This window comes from Aethalodelphis obliquidens, unplaced genomic scaffold, assembly GCF_003676395.1.
Source record: "Aethalodelphis obliquidens isolate GAN/ISIS:26980383/991018 unplaced genomic scaffold, ASM367639v1 scaffold7, whole genome shotgun sequence".
NCBI classification, from domain to species: Eukaryota; Metazoa; Chordata; class Mammalia; order Artiodactyla; family Delphinidae; genus Aethalodelphis; species Aethalodelphis obliquidens.
In genome coordinates, this window is record NW_020837951.1 from 21,875,881 (window position 1) to 21,897,791 (window position 21,911).

The 21,911-nt window shown below is 43.7% G+C and overlaps 1 protein-coding gene across 9 annotated transcripts in view; it reads left to right on the forward strand.

Moving 5' to 3' along the window:
- ECPAS (Ecm29 proteasome adaptor and scaffold) overlaps positions 1–21,911 on the forward strand; it is a 98,838-nt gene continuing 76,927 nt past the window's right edge. For 2 of the 9 annotated variants that reach the window (XM_027105229.1, XM_027105230.1), the window contains exon 1: positions 588–914. In XM_027105229.1, the coding sequence (XP_026961030.1) occupies positions 875–914 (40 nt within the window). In that variant the 5' untranslated portion in view covers positions 588–874. Of the gene's footprint in view, positions 266–579; positions 915–1,258; positions 1,397–9,856; positions 9,961–21,911 lie in introns of those variants that run through there. The other 7 variants (XM_027105225.1, XM_027105227.1, XM_027105228.1 and 4 more) reach the window with 7 other exon arrangements.

Sequence of the window (21,911 nt, forward strand, 5' to 3'; positions counted from 1 at the left end):
GAGTCCACGTCTCTTCCTTCGGACAGGCGTGTTTCTCCAGGTCGGGACCAGCCAACGTGACAACCACAGACCTTTACAGAAAGAGCTCCCGTCCCGCCTCGAGGACCTCCCCCGGCCGGGGCAGCCCGGGCCAGCTCGACCAAGCCCCTCACGGACTGCGGCGCGCGGCTCCCCGAGGCCGAGCCCGCCTCTCGCCTCGCTTCTGGGCGCCCGCGTCGCGGCGCTGAGCGCAGCATCCCCGGCATGGAGACCGGCTCGGACTCAGGTCAGAGGCCTGCGCGTCCGTTCTGCGCCGGGGCCGCCGGAGGCTGCGCGGGCAAGGAGGGGCGGCGAGGAGCGGCTAGGCCGGGCCGCCGGTGAAGGCCGCCGCGTGCCGGGTCCGCGCAGGGAGCGCTCGCGGGCCGGCTCCCGCGCGCGGGGCGGGCGGCGGCAGGTGGGCAGGACGAGCCGCGAGCGAGCGAGCGAGGGCGGGCGGGCGCGCGAGGGGCCCGGCGGGGGGGCCGCTGGGAGGATGGCTCAGCTCTTTCTAAATATAAAACCGGCGTGAGTTGGCCGAGCGCGGCGCTGAGCCGCAGAGCCGCCGCGCGGGCCGGGCGTACCGGGCCTCGGCCGACGGACAGCGGCGGCTCCGCAGAGGCGCCGGACTGCGGGAGCGCCCGAGTCGCGAGCTCGCGGGGGACGGCGAGAACTACGCGTGCAGCGAGGAGGACGCAGGCGGCGACGGCGACGGCGGGCGGGCCTCGTGGGCGCAGCTCAGCCCGCGCCGAACTACCAAAGGCGGCTGCCGGCCTCTGCTGCACCGAGAGCGGCGAGCCCCCAGTGCCGCCCGTCCGTGCCCTCCCCCTCCGGCCCCTCCCTCCCTCCCCGGCGCAACATGGCTGCGGCCGCCGCCTCCGCCTCCCAGGACGAGCTGAGTAAGTGCCACGGCGAGCCTGCGGCAGCGAGCCGGAGCCGGCGCAGCGCCGGGCCGGGGGCGGCGGCCGGGGCCGGGCGGGAGGGCCGGGGAGCAGGGCCTGGCTGGCGGGCGGGCGGCGGCCGCGGCGTGCGGGGGGCTAGGGCGCTCGGGCCTGGCGGGCGGGCGGGCGGGGCGCCGGCCGCCGCCGGCATTTGTAGGCCTCAGGTTTGCACCGTCACGTTGCGAAATTGAAACCGGAGCCCCGGGCGGAGCCACCTCTGTGTGCGATCCGCCCCGGCCCGGGGGTGGGGGGAGCCTAGCCCCCTGCCCGTAGGGGCTGGGCTGGCTGGGCGGCCGGAGCCCCATGGGGGCGGGCTGTGTCTGCCGTCCCGTCAGACCCCTCCGTGGACCCCGGGCCCAACTGTTGGGCGAGTTCTAGAAGTGGAGCTTTCGGGGAGGAGGAGAAGGTGCCGTGTTGTGACACCAGAAATCAGCGGAAAGGTCAGGAACAGGCGGTGACCCTCAGGTGGAGCAGGAAGGACGGGCGGGCAGGGAGCGTCGCGGCGCTAGCCGCAGGGGAAACCTCGGGGTGACGGCGCTTTCAGAAAGGAGAGCCAGTGCACACTTGACCTTAAACGTTGCAGTTTTCCGGGGGACGGCGATCCACGCTCGGGGAGAGCGTTGGTCACCCTGAATCGCAGGCCACCTCGCCCGCCGCCCGGGTTCGCCTCGGTGCTTTGTGGGAAGTGTAGTCCCCGGGCGCCGCAGGCCCACGCTGGGGTCATAAAAATTGAATTTTCCTAAGACATGAAAGACAATTTCTGATTGCCTTTGGGGTGGTTAGGTGAAAAACTTTAGGCTGAGGTGTTTCCTCAACGCTGCCCTTCAGTTTATGAAGGACAAGAAAGGTGTTATTTAGGGGTGAGGTGGGTTTTAAATGGAATGAAGCCTGGGTGAGGTGTCTCAAGCCTTGTGAAGTTTCTGTTCTTACAGCCCCCTCTGAATTTTCATATGGAAGTAGCTATACGCACAATAATTTCTGTTTCTTTGGTGCTGGCAGTTTAAAGATACTTTTATATACATGATCTCACTTTTGTCCTCCTAACAGCCTAGTAATGCAGGTAGGTAGTAATTATCCGTGTTTTAAAGAGGAGGCAGGCTTAGAGAGATAAGTTCCTTGCTGCTTTGACACAAAACTAGTGTAGCAGCGGTGGTGTTTGCTTATTTTGAGGCTGAAATAAAGAATTGGTGTCACCCTGGGCAGGATGGAGAGTCTTGAGTAGACAAGGTCTCATGCGGTGGTTAGAGATAGACAGGGCCTGATAGCCACAGAGTTGATTGCTTGTGTGTCAGTTCCAAGCTGGAGCACCACCAGGCCTTTTGGGGAGATCAGCTCCCTGATCTTTTTTCTTCCATTTTTTGTTATGTGGTAAAATACACATAACATAAAATTTACCATCATAACCATTTCTAACTGTACAGGCCAGTGGTCTTAAGGACATTCATATTGTTGTGCAACCATCACCACCATTTATCTTCAGAACTCTTTTCATTTTGCAAAACAGAAACTCTATGCCCACTAAACCCTTCCTTTCCCCCCTCCTCCCAGCCCCTGGCAGCTACTGTTCTACTTTCTGTCTCTATGATTTTTTTTAAAAATAAATTTATTTATTAATTTTTGGCTGCGTTGGGTCTTTGTTGCTGTGCGTGGGCTTTCTCTAGTTGCGGCGAGCGGGGCTACTGTTTGTTGCAGTGTGCGGGCTTCTCATTGCGGTGGTTTCTATTGTAGTGGAGCACTGGCTCTAGACGCACGGGCTTCAGTAGTTGTGGCACACGGGCTCTACAGCGCAGGCTCAGTGGTTGTGGCACACGGGCTCAGTAGTTGTGGCACATAGGCTCAGTAGCTCCACAGCATGTGGGATTTTCCTGGACAGGGATCGAACCCATGTCCCCTGCATTGGCAGGCGGATTCTTAACCACTGTGCCACCAGGGAACTCTCTGTCTCTATGATTTTGATATCTCTAGGTATCTCATGTAAGTGGACTCATACAGGATTTGTCTTTTTGTGGCTGGCTTATTTCACTTGGCATAATGTCCTCAGGGTTCATCCGTGTTGTACCATGTGACAGGATTTTCTTTTTTAAGGCTGAGTAGTATTCTGTTGTATGCGTATGTCATATTTTTTCATTCATCTGTCGAGGGACACTTGGGTTGCTTGTATGTTTTTAGCTATTGTGAATAATGCTGCTATGAATATGGATGTACACGTCTCTCTTTGAGACTGTGCTTCCAGTTCTTTTGGATATATACCCAGAAGTGGGATTGTTGGATTATATGGTAATTCTATTTTTAATTTTTTGAGGAACTGCCATACTGTTTTCCACCGTGACTATACCATTTTATGTTCCCACCAGTGGTAAACAAGGGCTCCAGTTTTTCTAGGACCTCGCCAACACTTGTTATTTTCTATTTTTTTTTTTTGCGGTACGTGGGCCTCTCACTGTTGTGGCCCCTCCTGTTGCGGAGCGCAGGCTCAGCGGCCATGGCTCACGGGACCAGCTGCTCCGCGGCATGTGGGATATTCCCGGACCGGGGCACGAACCCGTGTCCCCTGCATCCACAGGCGGACTCTCAACCACTGCGCCACCAGGGAAGCCCTATTTTCTATATTTTTGATAGTAGCTATCCCAGTGGGTGTGAGGTGGTCTGACGTTTTAAGTTGTTCCACAGCAAGATATCTGAGTTCATGTTGTAGCACTAAACACATTAAAATATAAATTACTAGTTGGAATGGGGAACAAAACTAGAGGAAGAATTGGATATCATTCTTAAGTGGCTGATGTATTTGTATATATGCATTGTGCTCCTGTACATCAGGTACCTGTTAAAACGTTTTTAGTTCTTCTGGTTGAGGAATTTACTGGCTTTAGCAGCTACTGGAAAAGTTAGGAAGAAATAATTCTAGTGCTTGCTTTTTCATTGTTTTGTTTGGTCAAGTCACCAGTCTTTGGCCACAGATGTCTGTTAACTTGGTTTCTGCATTTCTTCAGGGGAGATTAAATACTTGGCAGTTGGTACCTTGGAATAATTTAACTTGAAATCACACTCATATATACCGAACATGTATATAAGGAACTTCAAATAAGCCATTTTCAGTTTCAGAAAGGTTATATAGTAAGAGGAGAGATGGCTGGTAACAAGGTGCTTTTTAGAATTCTGCTATAAGAGAAAGGAGCTAAGTATCTGAATATTAGCTGGCTATTATTTGTGACTAATAGATGATAAAAAAGCAAACTACTAGATGCCAGCATTGTTTCTCCCCCTAATATTTTATCATAAAACTCTTCAAAAATACGGAAAAATTGAAAGTGAGCATTCATATACCCACTACCTAGATTCTACATGTGATATTTTACTACTAGCTTTATCACATATGTGTCCATTTTCAAGCCACATTTAAAAATGTTATTTTATTTTAGTTATTATTTAAAAACGATTGTGGTAAGATACACATACATAACATAAAATTTATCATTGTAACCATTTTTAAGTGTACAGTTCAGTGGCATTAAGTACTCAATCCATCTTATTTTGATGCATTTCAGAGTGAATTGGAGACATCAGTACCCTTCCCCCTAAATATTTCAGCACTAGCATTTTTTTTAGCACTAGCATTGTTTTAAATGCTTTGTATATATTCTTTTATTTAAAGATTTTTTAATATTTATTTTATTATTTAGTTTTGGCTGTGTTGGGTCTTCGTTGCTGCATGCGGGCTTTCTGTAGTTGTGGTGAGCAGGGGCTACTCTTTGTTGCGGTACGTGGGCTTCTGACTGTGGTGGCTTCTCTTGTTGCAGAGCACGGGCTCTAGGTGTGTGGGCTTCAGTAGTTGTGGCACGCAGGCTCAGTAGTTGTGGCTCGCGGGCTCAGTAGTTGTGGCTTGCAGGCTGTAGCGTGCAGGCTCAGTAGTGTGGTGCACGGGCTTAGTTGCTCCGCGGCTTGTGGGATCTTCCCGGACCAGGGCTCGAACCCGTGTCCCCTGCATGGGCAGGCGGATTCTTAACCACTGCGCCACCAGGGAAGCCCCTATATTCTTTTATTCATTAAAATAATCCTAAGAGGTAGGTAAAGTTCTTATTGCTGTTTTATGGAGTGGAAAACAGACATTTTAGGTTCCCAAGGTCCCTCAGCTAGTAAGTGGTGGAGTTGGAACTGGATTCCAGGTGGCTCACAGGCACTCATGACCAGTCTTTAGGCTGGGTTACCTCCATGTACCATAGAGTGTTCATGCTGATGAAGAGATCAAATCAGATGCATTGCTAAATTCTCAGCTACTTGTTACTTAAATCCAATTATTTGACTGCTGTTTAACACTGCTGTGGTGTACAAAAGAAGCATGAAAACTCTACTGATGGAATTATAATACTACTGAGAAGAAAGAGGAAGAATACTTGTAAACAGATATGTAAGGACCAAAGTGTATGATTTGTTATAGTTAGTAATGCTAGAGTAATATTATCATTTTTGGTTCCCAGGTCTGTTATTTTGAGATGTATAACTCGTAACACTGCTTTTCTCTAGATTTTAAATCAATGCATTTTACCTTTGCATTTGAAGTCATATACATGTCATAAATTTAAATGAAATCTGTAGCTGCTTTCAGTTGTATCTGATACTACACTCTGTAGGAGCTCCTGAGAAGCAGAATTGACAGGTTTGTCTTTTACTTATCTCTTTTCTTTTCTTTCTTTTTCTTCTTCTCTTTTTTTGTTTTCGAGTAGTATCATGGAGTAGTATCATGTATGAAAGTTGTCAAAAGGTAAGCAGGATAATCTTGGGTTGGGGTTTGTTATCCTTTCAAAAATATCCTGTAATTGTCACTTTGAGTCAGGTGATTGTAATAGAATAATGGTAAAGCTAATGTTTTTGAGAGCTTACCATTGTGTTCTACACTTTGTACGAATTAATTGACTGAATCCTTACAACAACCCTGTGACTTTGCTACTATTGTTGTCTGGTGTTGCTTCCCTCATGTTACAGAGCTAGGGCTTGAACTCAGATTTTTTGATTCCAAAGTTTATGTTAATTCTGTGCTGCTACTGTACTAGTGTCTCTGAAAGGGAAAATATAGTTTATAAGAAGATCAACATGGCTTTTTTCCCCATGTCTTGCTAGCCTGCAGAAGAAACGTGCTATAGTGTATAAAATGTGGCAATATTCTGATTCATCCAATAGGACATATTAGATTTGGGGGTAAGATGCCAAAATAGAGAACAATTAGTTCTGAATGTTAAAGGCAGTTCTGAAATCTAGTTTGTAAGTTACTTAAGGTCATAGTCTGTAGTTTTCTTTCTTTATATTTAGGGTAATATAACTGTTTGGAATGGAATGAAATTCAATGAAAGGCATGTGGGCTAGTTTTTCTTCTAATATTATCCTCTGCCAGTTCATGGAAAAGTTGACATTGTAGTTATATTTCAGCAATGGGTAGGGAGATTTCTGACAGAGGGAAGGAAGCATTTGAGACTTTTCACCTGGTCAGCTGTTCATTGGTTTCATGTTCTGGGCGTTATAATTCTAAGGCATCCTTAGAATCTGATCTTCATTGGGATAAAGACAGCTCATGAAGGAGCAGTAGCCTATAATCTTAAAGCACATTGATGCTATTCAACTTGGCCATTCGACACGGCCACTTCAGTTGCAAAGTTGGCCAGGTAATCAACATGTCAGGTGTCTTCTGAGAGAGTCTCTGCCGGTGACAGGCATCCTAGTGGCTCTTTTAGAGGATGAGATGGGGAAGCTGTGTGTGTAGCTGTGTAGGTGAACGTGATTCTGTGAGCATACTGAAACCGCCCCAGAGAGATGGCTGCTTTAGTGGCAGCCAAATATGCAGCTGAGCTGAGCTATGTAGAAAGGCCACATCAAGGCTGTATTATTTTCATTTTGGGTACTTAGCCAGATCGGAAGGTTAAAATGGAAAATAGTGATGATATTTCTGTTTTTTAATAATTTCTAGTTTTCCACTTCTACCCCATCTTGTTTTGAATTATGTCTTCAGTAAATTGTAATATTTAATAAAGGCCAGTGTTGGTGAGAATAGTTGGCACTGGGACGTTCGACCTTGTTCAGAAGATAGATGTTAAAATTGTAGGCACTGCCAGTGTGCTCAAATGGTCTGATCTAAGTTGTTGGTCTCTGTTTTCAAGCCTGGCCGGTCTCTGCCTTGGGCTTGCCATCTTATATGACTTGTTTTCCCCACACATTTTCCAATTCAATAAGCAGTCTTTAAAAATGGAGTTACTGGACTTCCCTGGTGGCGCAGTGGTTGAGAGTCCGCCTGCCGATGCAGGGGACGCGGGTTCGTGCCCCGGTCTGGGAAGATCCCACATGCCGCGGAGCGGCTAGGCCCGTGTGCCATGGCCACTGAGCCTGCGCGTCCGGAGCCTGTACTCCGCAACGGGAGAGGCCACAACAGTGAGAGGCCCGCGTGCCGCAGAGAAAGGAAAAAAAAAAAAAAAAATGGAGTTACTAACTTATGGTCCTGGCCTCACAGGGCTTATAATTCAGTGTAGAGGCAGATTCATATATAAATATAAATAGCTAATAGGAAGTATGATATGAAAAATGCCTAACACAATTCTTTAGAAATGTCAAGGAGTGAGGATAGTATTCCAGGCTAAGGGAACAATAGCTTGAGCTCTGTCATAGAGTTTGAAAACTATTGTGCATTTTCAGGGAAAGTTGGAATGAGTCTGATATGCTAGAATGGGGGTACTATGGCTGCATGAAGTACTAGGAAAGGAGTTAAAATTTGGAGTCTGAGACTTGGCCTTTTCTGCCTTTTACAATTTGGGATCTTGAGCAGATTATTTTACCTCACTAAGTTTAAGTTTCTCATAAAATTGGGATAATTAGAAATACTCGTAGTGTTGTTAGGCTTAATGTACATGTTAATGCACTGTGTAAACAATTAAATTCTGTATAGATTATTATTTTTAGTGGAGGGGGTGGTAGGAGAGAAAGCTAAGGATAAGGTTGGGACAAGCTTGTCTAGGAATGCCAACACAACTGTTTTTATTTATTTTTTTGGCTGCGTTGGGTCTTTGTTGTTGTGCGCAGGCTTTCTCTAGTTGTGGCGAGCGGGGGCTACTCTTCGTTGCAGTGCGTGGGCTTCTCATTGCGGTGGCTTCTCTTGTTGCAGAGAATGGGCTCTAGGCGTGTGGGCTTCAGTAGTTGTGGCACGCGGGCTCAGTAGTTGTGGCTCGTGGGCTCTAGAGTGCAGGCTCAGTAGTTGTGGTGCACCAGCTTAGTTGTTCCACAGCATGTGGGATCTTCCTGGGCCAGGGCTCAAACTCGTGTCCCCTGCATTGGCAGGTGGATTCTTAACCACTGTGCCACCAGGGAAGCCCAACACAACTAGTTTGAACTTTGTTCTGTAGACAGTAGAGGACCATCAAAGGCTTTCAAGCAGGGGTGTAACCTGAGTAGACCCTGTTTATAAGGATAACAGGTGGCAGTGATATAACATTGATTGCAGGGGTCCAGAGACCAAGAGCAGCAAGACTAAAAGGAATATATTACAGTAGCCAAGTTAGAAGAAACCTAGGGTCTGAACTGGGATAGTGGAAGTGGATTTGACAGGTAATATAATCTAGAATCCCTAAAATATGCAGAAACTATTGACTGAGTAGTGGAGAGTTATTCAACAGAAGGAGGAGTTAGAGAGGATTCCCAGAATCTACCTAGAGATTAAGGGGGTCGAGAGTACAGCCTCTAGACAGATTTGGGGAGGTAAGAGTGGAGAGAAGAGAGAGCAGGTTTTGTTCAAGAAATAAATCATTTGTTGAATGAATGGGTTGAATTATTGAGGCATCCATGTTGAGTTGTTTAGGGAGACAGTTTTGAATAGTGACTAAAACCTCTGGTGTTGAAGTCAGCACTGATTTTGAATCTTGACTCTGCCACCTTTTAGTTTTAATGTTAAGGGATCTAACTTTTTTTTTTTAAGGGATCTAACTTTTAAGCCTTGGATTTCTTATCTGTAAAATGGGATAACAAAACTATTTTACGGGGTTGCTATAAGAATAGGAAGAGATAATGCATGTTAAAAACTTGGTATAGTGTTGGGCACATGGATTACAGGTGTGTGGGAGCTTTGGTTCTGAAACTTGGGCGAGTGTGAGGTGATGTGGACGGATTGTCCAGAGGACAGCTGTCTGGGGGCTATGAATATATAGGGATGAGAAGAAGACAGAAAAGAACCAGGGAAGGGGATCAGAAGTGCCTAGAGAGGGCAAAGGTTTCCCAGGGTTATGACTATCAAATGTTTGCATTCTCAGTTGTTATAGTGTGTTAATCAAGTGTGCCCATACACTAATACTCTTCTTACAAAATTATTATGTAAGTCAGACACTTTGTTCTAATTTTAATGTAAGGTTTTGTATGTTTATGATATATATGTACACACACACAATGTATGTTGTATTGGAGTTTTTTAGCCTTCAGTGAATAACTGTTAGTATATATGTATTTTAAGTATTAACATATTTGTTCTACACACTCAATTTCTTTAAATTGAGTATTGTTGATTTACAATGTTGCGTTAGTTTCTGGTGTACATCAAAGTGATTCAATTACACACACACACATATATATACACATATATTCTTTTTCATATTATTTTCTATTATGGTTTATTACAGGATACTGAATATAGTCCCTGTGCTGTACAGTAGGACCTTTTCTACACACCAGATTTTATTTATGGACATGTTCCTTACTATTTCTCCAATTTGGTAATCACTATGATTTGCCCCCCTCATTCGGAATTTGCAAAACAGGGCATCTAATTAGGAGCTCTTAGCATGGAAATGAAAAGTGTTTATTTTGTTTTTTTAAATGGTAGCTATGAGTATAAATCTTTTAATTGTTTTTCTTTCCCCTGGTGTTCCAAATAATAGATTCTTTATACAATTGCATATGTACGAGTGGATGAACACACCACTGGTGATCCAGAGGATTTTTGTCAAGACTGGATAAACCATGTATCACATTGATTGTAGAGGTTAGTAGATTTAGTTCCTTAGGATGTGTGCATTTTTTGTGGTAACATTTAAAAATGCATAGGTTATCAAGTAGCAATTTCCCCCCAAGATCTTCATGGGTTTTTCTCCTTTTTTAGCTATCCTCAGAGAATCAGTGAAGTTCATTTTAGTTTGTATATGCTTGAAGCTTCTATTCTCTGTCATCACATAAACATTAATTAAAAAAATTAGCAAGCAAAAGATAAAACTTGAAGATGTTCTTTAGCAGTGTGTGCAAGGAAAAGGCTGTGGGTGTTAGTTTACAAGTAGTATTGTCTGCCATGACCATGAAGTATGATGTTATGTGCTCCAGGAATGTCATCATGGATTTAATTGTTTTATTTGTGAAAAGAGGTAAGGAGAAAGGCAGCATCATGGTATTTGGATATTCCTGATTCTGCCATTTTGACATGCGCTGTGATGGAAAAGCCACTTAATTCTACTTTGTTCTGAGGCTGAACAAGAATATGGTGTCAGTTTCACTCTTGGATGATATTGGATGGTCCTTTGGTTGAAATTCTGTAAATTCAGATTGTAATTCTCTGATATCATGAGCTCAATATCCAGGGAGTACCTGGGATTTTGTAGCTTCAATCCAAAGGTGCATTTTGTTGCCGTCTTTCAGTTTAACTGCTGGATTCCCCTTCTCCCAGTGCATTCTATTGTTTTTTGGTGTGTATGTTGCTGCCAATAGTGTATGATGCCTTAATTCATTAGGTGGAATTTTGAGTGATGGAATGAATGGAATATTTTATAAACCAAAGTTCAACTTTAGAATAAACTTTGGCTTAGTTTTACTATTTCACATATCTTCATTCCATTATAGAGAAATGGAAAATTGGAAGGTTGGAGAAAGTGTTTAGAAGAAAAGTGACATTATTTACACCTAGATTCTTTTTTAGAGCTTTTGGACCTGTATAGATGTGTTAATTGCGATATACCGAAGGCAAGCAGGTCAAACCACAAATGCTGGGATTTAAATAGTGACTTAAATAAAAAACATTCTAGAGTTTACACATCCAGATAAGCATTGTTCTAGGTAATTAGCTGCTTTGGGTGGATCTTAGCTGTCATACGTTTGACTTGTATGCAGTCTGAACTCTTGCATAGAATGTATCATCTCCTTTAAGCTGACTTTCATAAGCTGAACTAATCTTTCTTCTCATCAGTTTACTAACACTGATTTCTAATTGGGCTTCTGCCAGCTGTTGTATCTGGGGGAAAGGGCCTCCTTGGGAGTTGGAAGTGTTTGTGGACCTCAGTGCATCTGGAGTCTGGCACTTGTTCATTAAATCTAGGGTACAGATGAGCGCTGCTGTTTCCTCACTTGACCCAGCCCTGCCAGGCTAACGCTGTGATGTCTTCCGTCCCTCCCCCTTTGTGTGTGGTGTTGTGGGGGGTTGAGGAGTGATGGGCAGGGGCTGTGTGTGAACAGGGAGGCATCGCCTTACTTTGGGCTATACTGGGTTGGTAGGGGGCTTAAAGTAGCCTGACATCATATGCAAATGGCTAGGACTTCTTTCCCTTCCCTGGAAACAGTCTAGTCACTAGTGCATCCTGATGCAGGGGTTTCCACATTGGGGTATCTGCTTGGGCCCTGGGGGTAAGACTGGTGGGCTAGGGAACAGGAAGATGGCTTGTCGGATTGCCTTAGTTCTGGGGGAAAGGAGTATCAGCAGGGACTTTGTCAGCAGGAACCTCCTGCTCAGGACCTCATTGCCTGCAGAGGTTCTTATCTACTGACGCCTTGGTTCTTGGACTGCCCTGGGTGGAGGGAGGCAACTCCTGCAGGAACCATGATGGATTATCTTTTTCTGGGAATGAATCCTCCCCCAACCCCTGACTTAACTATATTTGTGTTTACTGCTGGACTTTTCAACATTTTCCTTTTAATACATTGGTGTTTAATGAGTTCTTTTTAAAAAAAGTGGGGAATGGGGGCAAGCCTGTATTTAAAAACACAGAAGTAGACATCACAGTTCTAAGCATTAATTCCTAAAGAAGTATCCTACTGGCCTCATTTAGATTTTGCCAAGTATTAGAGTGGCATATAGTGAATTGAAATGGTATATAGGAACCAATAGATGATGTGGACTTTAACTACCAGTTAGTATTTGGTTAGATTTTTTAAAAATTAATCAATTTACTTTTGGCTGCGTTGGGTCTTTGTTGCTGCACGCGAGCTTTCTCTAGTTGGGGCGAGCGGGGGCTACTCTTCATTGCGGTACGTGGGCTTCTCATTGTGGTGGCTTCTCTTGTTGCGGACCACGGGCTCTAGGCGTGCCTGCTTCAGTAGTTGTGGTGTGCGGGCTCAGTGGTTGTGGCTCGTGGGCCCTAGAGCGCAGGCTCAGTAGTTGTGGCGCAAGGGCTTAGTTGCTCCGTGGCATGTGGGATCTTCCTGGACCAGGGAGTGAATGCATGTCCCCTGCATTGGCAGGCGGATTCTTAACCACTGTGCCAGCAGGGAAGTCCTAGATTTTTAATTCTGGTAGATTGATCTACCAGAAGAGATTGAGTATTACATAGAAAATCTAGATGCCAGCTAGGGTTTCCCTATTCATAGCTTTAGCCTCAGACTCCTAATTGAAGATTGTCAAAGTCCAGAGGTACTCACCCACCTACCCCTGCAATCTATCACATCCAATTTTTGTGAATTTCCTAGTTTAGTTTAACTTACGCTTTTCTTAGCTTCTGGGCTCCCATTTCTGAAAATGGTGTTGTGGTTCCACCCATGTCAGTTTGGACATGAAACCCGCTTGTTTCACTGACACACACAGACACACACAGACACACACACACACACACAGACACACACACACACAGACACACACACACACACACACACACACACACACACACACACACCTCTTTTCCCAAGCATTTCAAGAATTCACTTAGCTCTTCAAGAGCTCTTAGCTCTTAGATGTGGTGAGTCATGGGGAAAAGGCTTGACTTTCTGCCCTTTCCTGGTCTGTCTTCCCCTTCCATCTTTTTTTTCTCCTATCCTTCTCTTTGCAGTAACTACTGCACCCTTCCTGATTTGGAGCAGAATAGTTCTGTCACACAGTCAGACCTTCCGGAATTTATCTCCTCCTCTTCTTTTTTTTTTTTAAAAAAACCTTAAGCACTTATCATGATTTTAAAAACATAGGGCTTCCCTGGTGGTGCAGTGGTTAAGAATCTGCCTGCCAATGCAGGGGACACGGGTTCGAGCCCTGGTCCGGGAAGATCCCACATGCCGCGGAGCAACTAAGCCCCTGTGCCACAGCTACTGAGCCTGCGCTCTAGAGCCCGCGAGCCACAACTACGGAAGCCTGTGTGCCTAGAGCCCGTGCTGTGCAACAAGAGAAGCCACCGCAATGAGAAGCCCACGCACCGCAACGAAGAGTAGCCCCCGCTCACCGCAACTAGAGAAAGCCCACGCGCAGCAACAAAGACCCAATGCAGCCAAAAATAAAAATAAATTGAAAAATAAAAAATAACATGTAGTCCAAGAGATTCTGATGTCAGGTGTTATGAATCGCAACTAATCCCCTCATTTCCTTTGCCACAGATGTTAGATGTATAAACTTCTAAATGGCTTTTCCAAATATGAGGAATTAACATTTCATACACTCAACAGATATTTGAGCAACTTCTTTCTGTAAGGCACTGAGTTAAATGCTGGGATACCAAGAGACTACGTCAGTTTCTCAACCTGAGGAGCTCTGGAGCTGGATGGAGCAAATGAGTAGGCACTCAGGTGGAGTCACACCTCAAAGAGCTGTTACGGTCTAGGGAAGGGATGATCGGGCAGTTAAATAATGTACAGCAAAAGATAACAAGTGCCAGGAGAGATGTAGAAAAGGTCTGTGGGAGTTTGTAGGGCCAGGATGGGATGTGTAAGTGTGGAGCATGTAGTATTTGAGCTGGGTCGTGAATGGAGAGGATTTGGATATGTGGAGGTGGAGAAATGGTCAGGAGAGGTTGGTAGAGTATTCCTGGATGAGGGACTTGGTTGATCAAAAGAATTGTGCAAGAAGAACATATGGTGCACTTAAGAAGCTCTTGCAGTTTGGACACCTGTTGGGGAGCGGTGTGATGCATGGTCAAGAAGGTGCTTTGTGGCTAGATTGGTCTCCTCTTAGGAAGGACTTCCTCTCTCATCTGATACTCACCTCCGGCATATGCTACATGTGCCAGCTGCTTATTTTTTAATGTACTTTTATGGAAGTAGATTTTTTTTCCCCCTTGGCAAAAACCTTCCATTTGCATTTGGACACAGTGCTAAGGTGGCATAAGCAAAAATGGGGCACTTACTGTAAGGAATCATGGAGTCATGGAAATAAGAGGGACCCTCAGGAGGGGTTTGGAACTAAGGACTAGATGTCCTCCAGTTCTTCACCTTCTCTCTGCACCCCCGCCATTGTTTCTTCAGACCAGCTTCTTGTGATTTTGTGCTCCATGGCGTAGGCTGAAGATGCCCATGTCATATCTCCTGGCTTACTCTTAGAGGTCCAGGCACTCAAGGGAGGCTTGACTCTTTGGTCCCAATTCTGAGTTCCTGAGGAAAGGATAAATGAGTCAGGGACCATTCCTGTCACATTGGCTGTGGTCAGGGTACAAAGTCATGTTGTGCATAGTTATCTGGTAAGGCTTAGTGTCATCCCCGCCTACTTTCTCTGCCTCAGCTGTGCTGTAATTCAGCATACTAGAAGGAGCATTGGGTTTGCAGTTGACCGCCTGGAGTTTGAATCCTAGCCCTGACACTTACTTACTACCTTTGTAATCTTCGTCAACATTCTCAGTGAATTCTAGGCTCTGTTTCCTCATCTGTAATTTGAAGCTAATATTACCTACTTCAGTAAATAGTACTTTAGAGGGAGGTACTGTGTTCTGTTGTGCACTTGGAGGATAAAGACCTCTCTAGGTTCAACTTGTGATTCTTTGTGTCATTAGCTTGGTGACCTTTGGCAAGTCAGTCAGATCCTGAGCCCCAGTTTTTCATCTTCAAATGCAGATAATCTCTGCCCACCTCACAATGTTTTTCTGAGGCTCAGAAGGCCATGTGAAACTGCTTTGTGACTATAATGTATTTACATATGTGTGAAGCAGAAGAAGTTAAATACTATTAGGGAGACTGTTTTCCTTGTGAAATTATTCTGTTATAGTCGAGTGTATTTTGGTAGTAACTTGACAGATCTTTCTCAAAATACCCTGTAACGGTAGATTATTAATTGATTTATGATGCAATGGGCAGTGGTCCAAGTATTTTCAGCTTTCCCTTTCAATCTCAGCTTCCACTTAAGGCTTCTAACCTGATTTATAATTTAAAATTTACTTTCACATTCAGAAAAAAATGATGTTCTTTGTAGAAAATTTAAACAAATGTAAAGAAATCTTAAACCTGTCACACTGAAATAACCATTTTCTCTTTTTAATTCACACAAGTAATTCACGCTCATGAAATAAGTTAGTAATGACATAGAATTAAACCAGTAAGCCAAAACAGAATCCTCTGAAATTCCACCACATAAGGATAACCACTACCTTAAATATAGCCCTTTCCCTAGTCTTTTTGACAGTAATGTTTTTCTTGCACTTTCTAAGGAATGTTTTGATGTTCAAGTTGTCATGAAGAGGTGATTCATCTGAGGAAAGTGATTTATTTTTCTTTCCTTCTTTTTTTTTTTTTTTTTTTGTGGTACGTGGGCCTCTCACTGCTGTGGCCTCTCCCGCTGCGGAGCACAGGCTCCGGACACGCAGGCTCAGCGGCCATGGCTCACGGGCTCAGCCGCTCCGCGGCATGTGGGATCTTCCCGGACTGGGGCTCGAACCCGCGTCCCCTGCATCAGCAGGCGGACTCTCAACCACTTGCGCCACCAGGGAAGCCCCTCTTTCCTTCTTTCTTTTTTAAAATATTTTTTCCGTAAGTGATGATATGAGTGAAAAGCCAGTATTTGCCTTTTATAATCCTGTGAAAAAATAGCCTTTCTTCCTTGACTCAGAAGCCAATGTTGTATTTGTTTGGAGAGATATGAAGAATGAGTGATTTACGTGGACAGTTTTATTTCTCAGGAATAATTATATGTTTTCAGAATTATCAGTGGCCAATGGTAGATAACACTGAAGTGAAGTCCTTAAACCTTTACTGGTTATTTCTTCCTTGTGGGGTAGAAGGAAGGAAGGTCCCATCTTTCCCTTTAGATAGAGAAATTAAAGACAAGCGAATAATATGAATTAGAGAATTATTTAATGGAAAGTAAATGAATATATTCTTTTTTAAAATCTTTTTTTATTTCTTTTAATATTTATTTACTTATTTATTTTTGGCTGCATTGGGTCTTCGTTGCTGCGCATGGGCTTTCTCTAGTTGCAGCGAGCGGGGGCTACTCTTGGTTGGGGGGCATGGGCTTCTCATTGAGTTGGCTTCACTTGTTGCAGAGCACGGGCCCAAAGCACACAGGCTTCAGTAGTTGTGGCATGCAGGCTCAGTAGTTGTGCCTTGTGGGCTCTAGAGTGCAGGCTCAGTAGTTGTGGCGCACGGGCTTAGTTGCTCTGCGGCATGTGGGATGCTCCCGGACCGGGGCACGAACCCGCGTCCCCCGCATCGGCAGGCGGACTCCCAACCACCGCGCCACCAGGAAAGCCCTAAAGACTATTTTTTAAGAGCAGTTTTAGGTTTACAACAAAATTGACAGGAAGGTACAGAGATTTCCCATACACCCCCTGCCCCCATATTTGTGTAGCCACCCTTATTATCCACATCACTCACCAGAATGGTACATATTTTACGAAGGATGAACCTACACTGACATATCATAATTACTGCACATCCATAGTTTACATTATGGTTCACTCTTGGTGGTGTATATTCTGTGGGTTTGGACAGATGTATGATGATATATATCCATCATTGTAATATCACAGAGAGTATTTTCACTGCCCTACAAATCCTCTGTGCTCTTCATATTCATCCTTCCTTTCCTCTTCCTCCCTGGCAACTACTGATCTTTTTACTGTCTCCATAGTTACGCCTTTTCCAGAATGTCATATAGTTAGAATCATAAAGTATGTAGCCTTTTCAGATTGGCTTCTTTCACTTAGTAATATGCCTTTAAGGTTCCTCCATGTCTTTTCATGGTTTGACAGCTCATTTCTTTTTAGCGCTGAGTAATAGTCCGTTGTCTATATGTACCAGTTTATTTATCCATTCACCCACTGAAGGACGTCTTGGTTACTTCCAAGTGTTGGCAATTATGAATAAAGCTGCTGTAAACATCCATGTGCAGGTCTTTGTGTGGACATAAGTTTTCAACTCCTTGGGTAAATATCAAGGAGTATGATTGCTGGATTGTATGGTAGGAGTATGTTTAGTTTTCCTAAGTTGTTGTCTTCCAAAATGGCTATACTGTTTTGCATTTCTACCAGTAAACTTTCTTATTTTTGTTCTACCATATTCTTTTTTTTAAATTTATTTATATATTTATTTAATTTATTTGGCTGCATTGGGTCTTCATTGCTGCATGTGGGCTTTCTCTAGTTGCGGGGAGCAGGGACTACTCTTTGTTGTGGTGCATGGGCTGCTCATTGTGGTGGCTTTTCTTGTTGCGGAACATGGGCTCTAGGTGCACGGGCTTCTCATTGTGGTGGCTTCTCTTGTTGCGGAACATGGGCTCTAGGTGCACGGGCTTCGGTAGTTGTGGCTCATGGGCTCTAGAGCGCAGGCTCAGTAGTTGTGACGCACGGGCTTAGTTGCCACGCGGTATGTGGGATCTTCCCAGACCAGGGCTCGAACCCCAGTCCCCTGCGTTGATGGGCGGATTCTTAACCCCTGCGCCACCACGGAAGTCCACTTCCATGTTCTTTAAGGTTCCTTTCAAGTTGTAAAATTCTGTGATTTAAATTTCTTTATCCTTGAAACATGGATTCATTTAAAAAATTTGTATGTTATTTCTTCTAAAAAGAAATGTATTTTTACTGGAGTATTTGAAAAGTACATGAAAATATAAAGAAGAAAAATTACTGATGTATTTTCTTGTTTTTATATAGTATCATAAAACAATTATTATGGTGTATATATTCTTTTTAACTAATGAAATATTTCAAGTATGAAGAAAAGTATAGAGAATTATCTTAGGAACACTTAGGTATGTCCCACTCATATTTGTCAAATCTGTACATTTTTTGCTATTAGCTTCAGGTCTTTATTTAGCTATTATTATTATTTTTTAACTTAAAAAAATTTTATATTAATTATTTATTTTTTGGCTGCGTTGGGTCTTCGTTGCTGCATGCAGGCTTTCTCTAGTTACAGCGAGCAGGGGCTACTCTTCGTTGTGGTGCACGGACTTCTCACTGCAGTGGCTTCTTTTGGTGTGGAACATGGGCTCTAGGTGCACGGGCTTCAGTAATTGTGGCATGTGGGATCAGTAGTGGTGGCTCGTGGGCTCTAGAGCACGGGCTCAGTAGTTGTGGCGCACGGGCTTAGTTGCTCTGCAGCATGTGGGATCTTCCCGGACCAGGGATCGAACCTGTGTCCCCTGCATTGGCAGGCGGATTCTTAACCACTGCGCCACCAGGGAAGCTCCAGGTCTTTTATTTTTTAAAGACATAAACATTACTGATACAATTCAAACCCCCTGTGCTACCCCTTACAAATTTTCCTTTTCTTTCTTTTTTTTTCTCTCCTCTCCCCTTCATTTTTTCTTCTCTTTTATCTCCTTGACCAAGGGTTGTCATTCCTGTGCTGTACATATCATAAGCAATGCATGTATTGCATTTAAAACCTTGAAATAAGTGGAACCATAATGTACATATCCTGCAACTTGCTTTCTCTGTTTGATCTTAGTTTTTAAGATACTGTCATGTTGGTCCATGTGACATGTGACTCTTGCTTATTTTCATTGTTGTATGACCCTGCCACATTTTCTTTATCCATTTTCCTGTTGACTGACATTTAGATTGTTTCCTTTTTTTTTTTTTTTTTGCATTTACTGACCATGTGGCTATGAACAGTTTCTTACAGTGTCCTTGTGCTTGTCTTTCCCTGGGAGTTTTTCTCCAGGACAGTGATACACAAAGAAGTGTGGTCTGAGGACTGGGGAATTATGTCTTGCAAATAGGGAACTTGTGGCAGAATGTAAATCAACTCTCACTGTTAATTTATTTAATGTTTCTTATCCTGGTAAGACTTTCTCAGTGAAGCAAGAAGTGTTCTTTTCTCTTAGAGGGCTGGTGACAAACAGTTTGCAGCTGCGCTACTTTGCAGCTGGGCACTGCTCTAGAGTATGTTCCCCTGGAGCAGGAGTGCTGGGTTGAAGGGGATGTGCCTCTTGAACCTCACTAGAGGCTACTGAACTAGAGCTTTGTTCCTCAGAGATTGTATCAGTGTACACCCCATCAGTGGTGAGCCTGAGTTCCTCTTGGTTGGTTTCCAGTCTTTGCCAACATTTGAAGAGTTTTTCTAATGTGTAGGCTGCAAAATTGTATCTCATTATTGTGTTAATTTTATGTGTTCCTGATCAGTGTGATTACCATTTTATGTGTTATTAAATATATGACTCTCATCTCTGAATTGCCTGCTTATATTCTTTGTCCATTTAAAATCTTTGGATTAATTTGCTTTTTCTTGATTTGTAGGAATTTTAAAAGTATATTCTGTACTCAATTTCTTTTCATTTAAAAACGTAGCTATTTATAGCTTATTCTTTTACTTTATAGTGTGTTTTATGATATTTTAAAATCTTAACCTGTTAGTCTTTAATGCCTTGTGCTTGAGTTTTAATTTTCCCTTCTCATTTTTCTTTTAAAAGCTTTAAAATCTTGCTTCTTACACTTGTGTCATTAATTTACCTGCAAGGATTTTTTTAGATTTTTTTTTTTTTAAAAGGGCAAACGAACTTTTTCCAGTTCTTCCTGACTAGTTCCATTTTTTTCTTTCCTGAGTTGTTATGACCCCATACTCAGTTTTCTTCCTATTTTTGTGTGTTGCCTATCCTTCCCTTTTTCAGACTCTCCTTCCTCCATCCTTAAATGCTCTTGTCTTGAGCAGTCTATCTCAGGCCTTCTGTTGTTTTCTTTCTACTGCAGTTACCATACACGTGTGCTAAACCTGGACACCAGCCTTGCCTCTTCCTTCTCTACTCTATACCCCTGACCACCAAGCTCTGGCACACAGTAGGGCTTCAGTACACACTTGAATGAGTGTGTGAGTGAATGTGTGATCTAGATAGGGGAATTAGTGCTTCACAGGGTGAAGATAGCAGGGTGCTGGGCCTTTATGGAGGAGAGAATTTGGCAGAGCAGGGAGAAGGAGGAAGGGTAAATTTAGTTTGACATGTTTGGTCTTAGCTTCTTATTCATAGTAGTGAGCTTTCTCTGGTATTGTTTTCTGACCTTTGAATTTGTACATTTTCCCGTTGTCATAAATACCACTTGAATGAGGCAAATTCTTATGACCTTTTGGTGATTCTCTCAAACAGGGCTCCCTGTAGAAGGTGCAGTATACAGGGATAGTATCATATAAAATACAGGGTCAACGTTGTAGACAGTTGCATGGGTAGGTAAGGGTTTTTAGACTGAAGATCAGAAGACCCTATTCTAGTTCTTGCTTGGCTGTAATTACCTCCGTGACCTTAAAACTCACTGTGCTTTTTTATATTCAACAGTCTTTCAGTCCTCTCCAACTCCAAGTGGAGTAGAAACCTTTCTTTGTACAAGTTTCATAATAAATTTTTTTTTCTTGACTTGGGCAATAGTTACATAGGTGTTTATAATAACTCATTAAGCTACACTTAGTTTTGTACGCATTTTTCTAAATGTTTTATTTCACAATGAAAAAGATTTAAAAAACCCACAAAAGACTAGGTTTCTTACATCCCTCATGTGCCAAAAAAACTCCAGTGGGATTAAAGACTTGGATACAGAAAGGAAAATCATAAGAGCTAGAAGAAAACATAGATAAATATGTGTGTCAGGGTTTCCAGAACCACCCCAGGTTCCATGACTTGCTAGGAGGATTCACAGGACTCTGCAGATATTTGTACTCATGGCTAACATTTATTACCGTAAAAGGATAAAAAACAAAATGAGCAAAGGGAAAAGGCACATGTGGTGGAGTCTGGAGGAAACCAGGTGCAAGCTGCCGAGAGTCCTCTCCCAGTTGAGGCACACGGGACATGCATAATTCCTTCAGCAATGCGTTTTGACAACACATGTGAAATGTTGTCTACCGGGGATATTCTTTAGAGACTCATTACCAAGGGTTTTTATTTGGTGCTGGTCACGTTGGCACCTTCTGCCTAACACGTACTAGAATTCTTGATTCTCAGGAGGAAAGCACGGTTGAGCATAAAGCATATTGTTTGCACAAACAGTTCAGGCACAGCGAGTAACTCTCATCAGTTCTGGGAACTGTGGGAACCCTCCTGAAATCCAAGTCTCCAGATGGCAGACAAGGACCAACCTTGGCAAACAAAGCCTTGTAAGGATAGCAGTCTCAGGCCCGCTGTGTTAACTCTTCTCTGCAGAATATAATATTTTTTATAATCTTAGAGTTAAAAAGGCATTTCTAAGCATGACTAGAAACTCAGAAACCATAAAACAAAGGAATGGTAAATTTATGTTTAAAAAACTTAGATATGAAAAGAAAGAATGTGCTATAGAGTCACAAGCCACACTAGGAAAAAAGTATTTTAATGTATGAAAGAACAGGGGGTAGTTTTTTCAATATTGTATAAAAGCTTTTAGAAGTCAGCAACTCAAAAGAATAAAGTAATTTGCTGAAGAATATATTTCAAATGATCAATAAGGGACTTTCCTGGTGGTGCAGTGGTTAAGAATCCACCTGCTAGTGCAGGTGACACGAGTTCAAGCCCTGGTCCGGGAAGATCCCACATGCCACGGAGTAGCTAAGCCCATGCACTACAACTACTGAGCCTGCGCTCTAGAG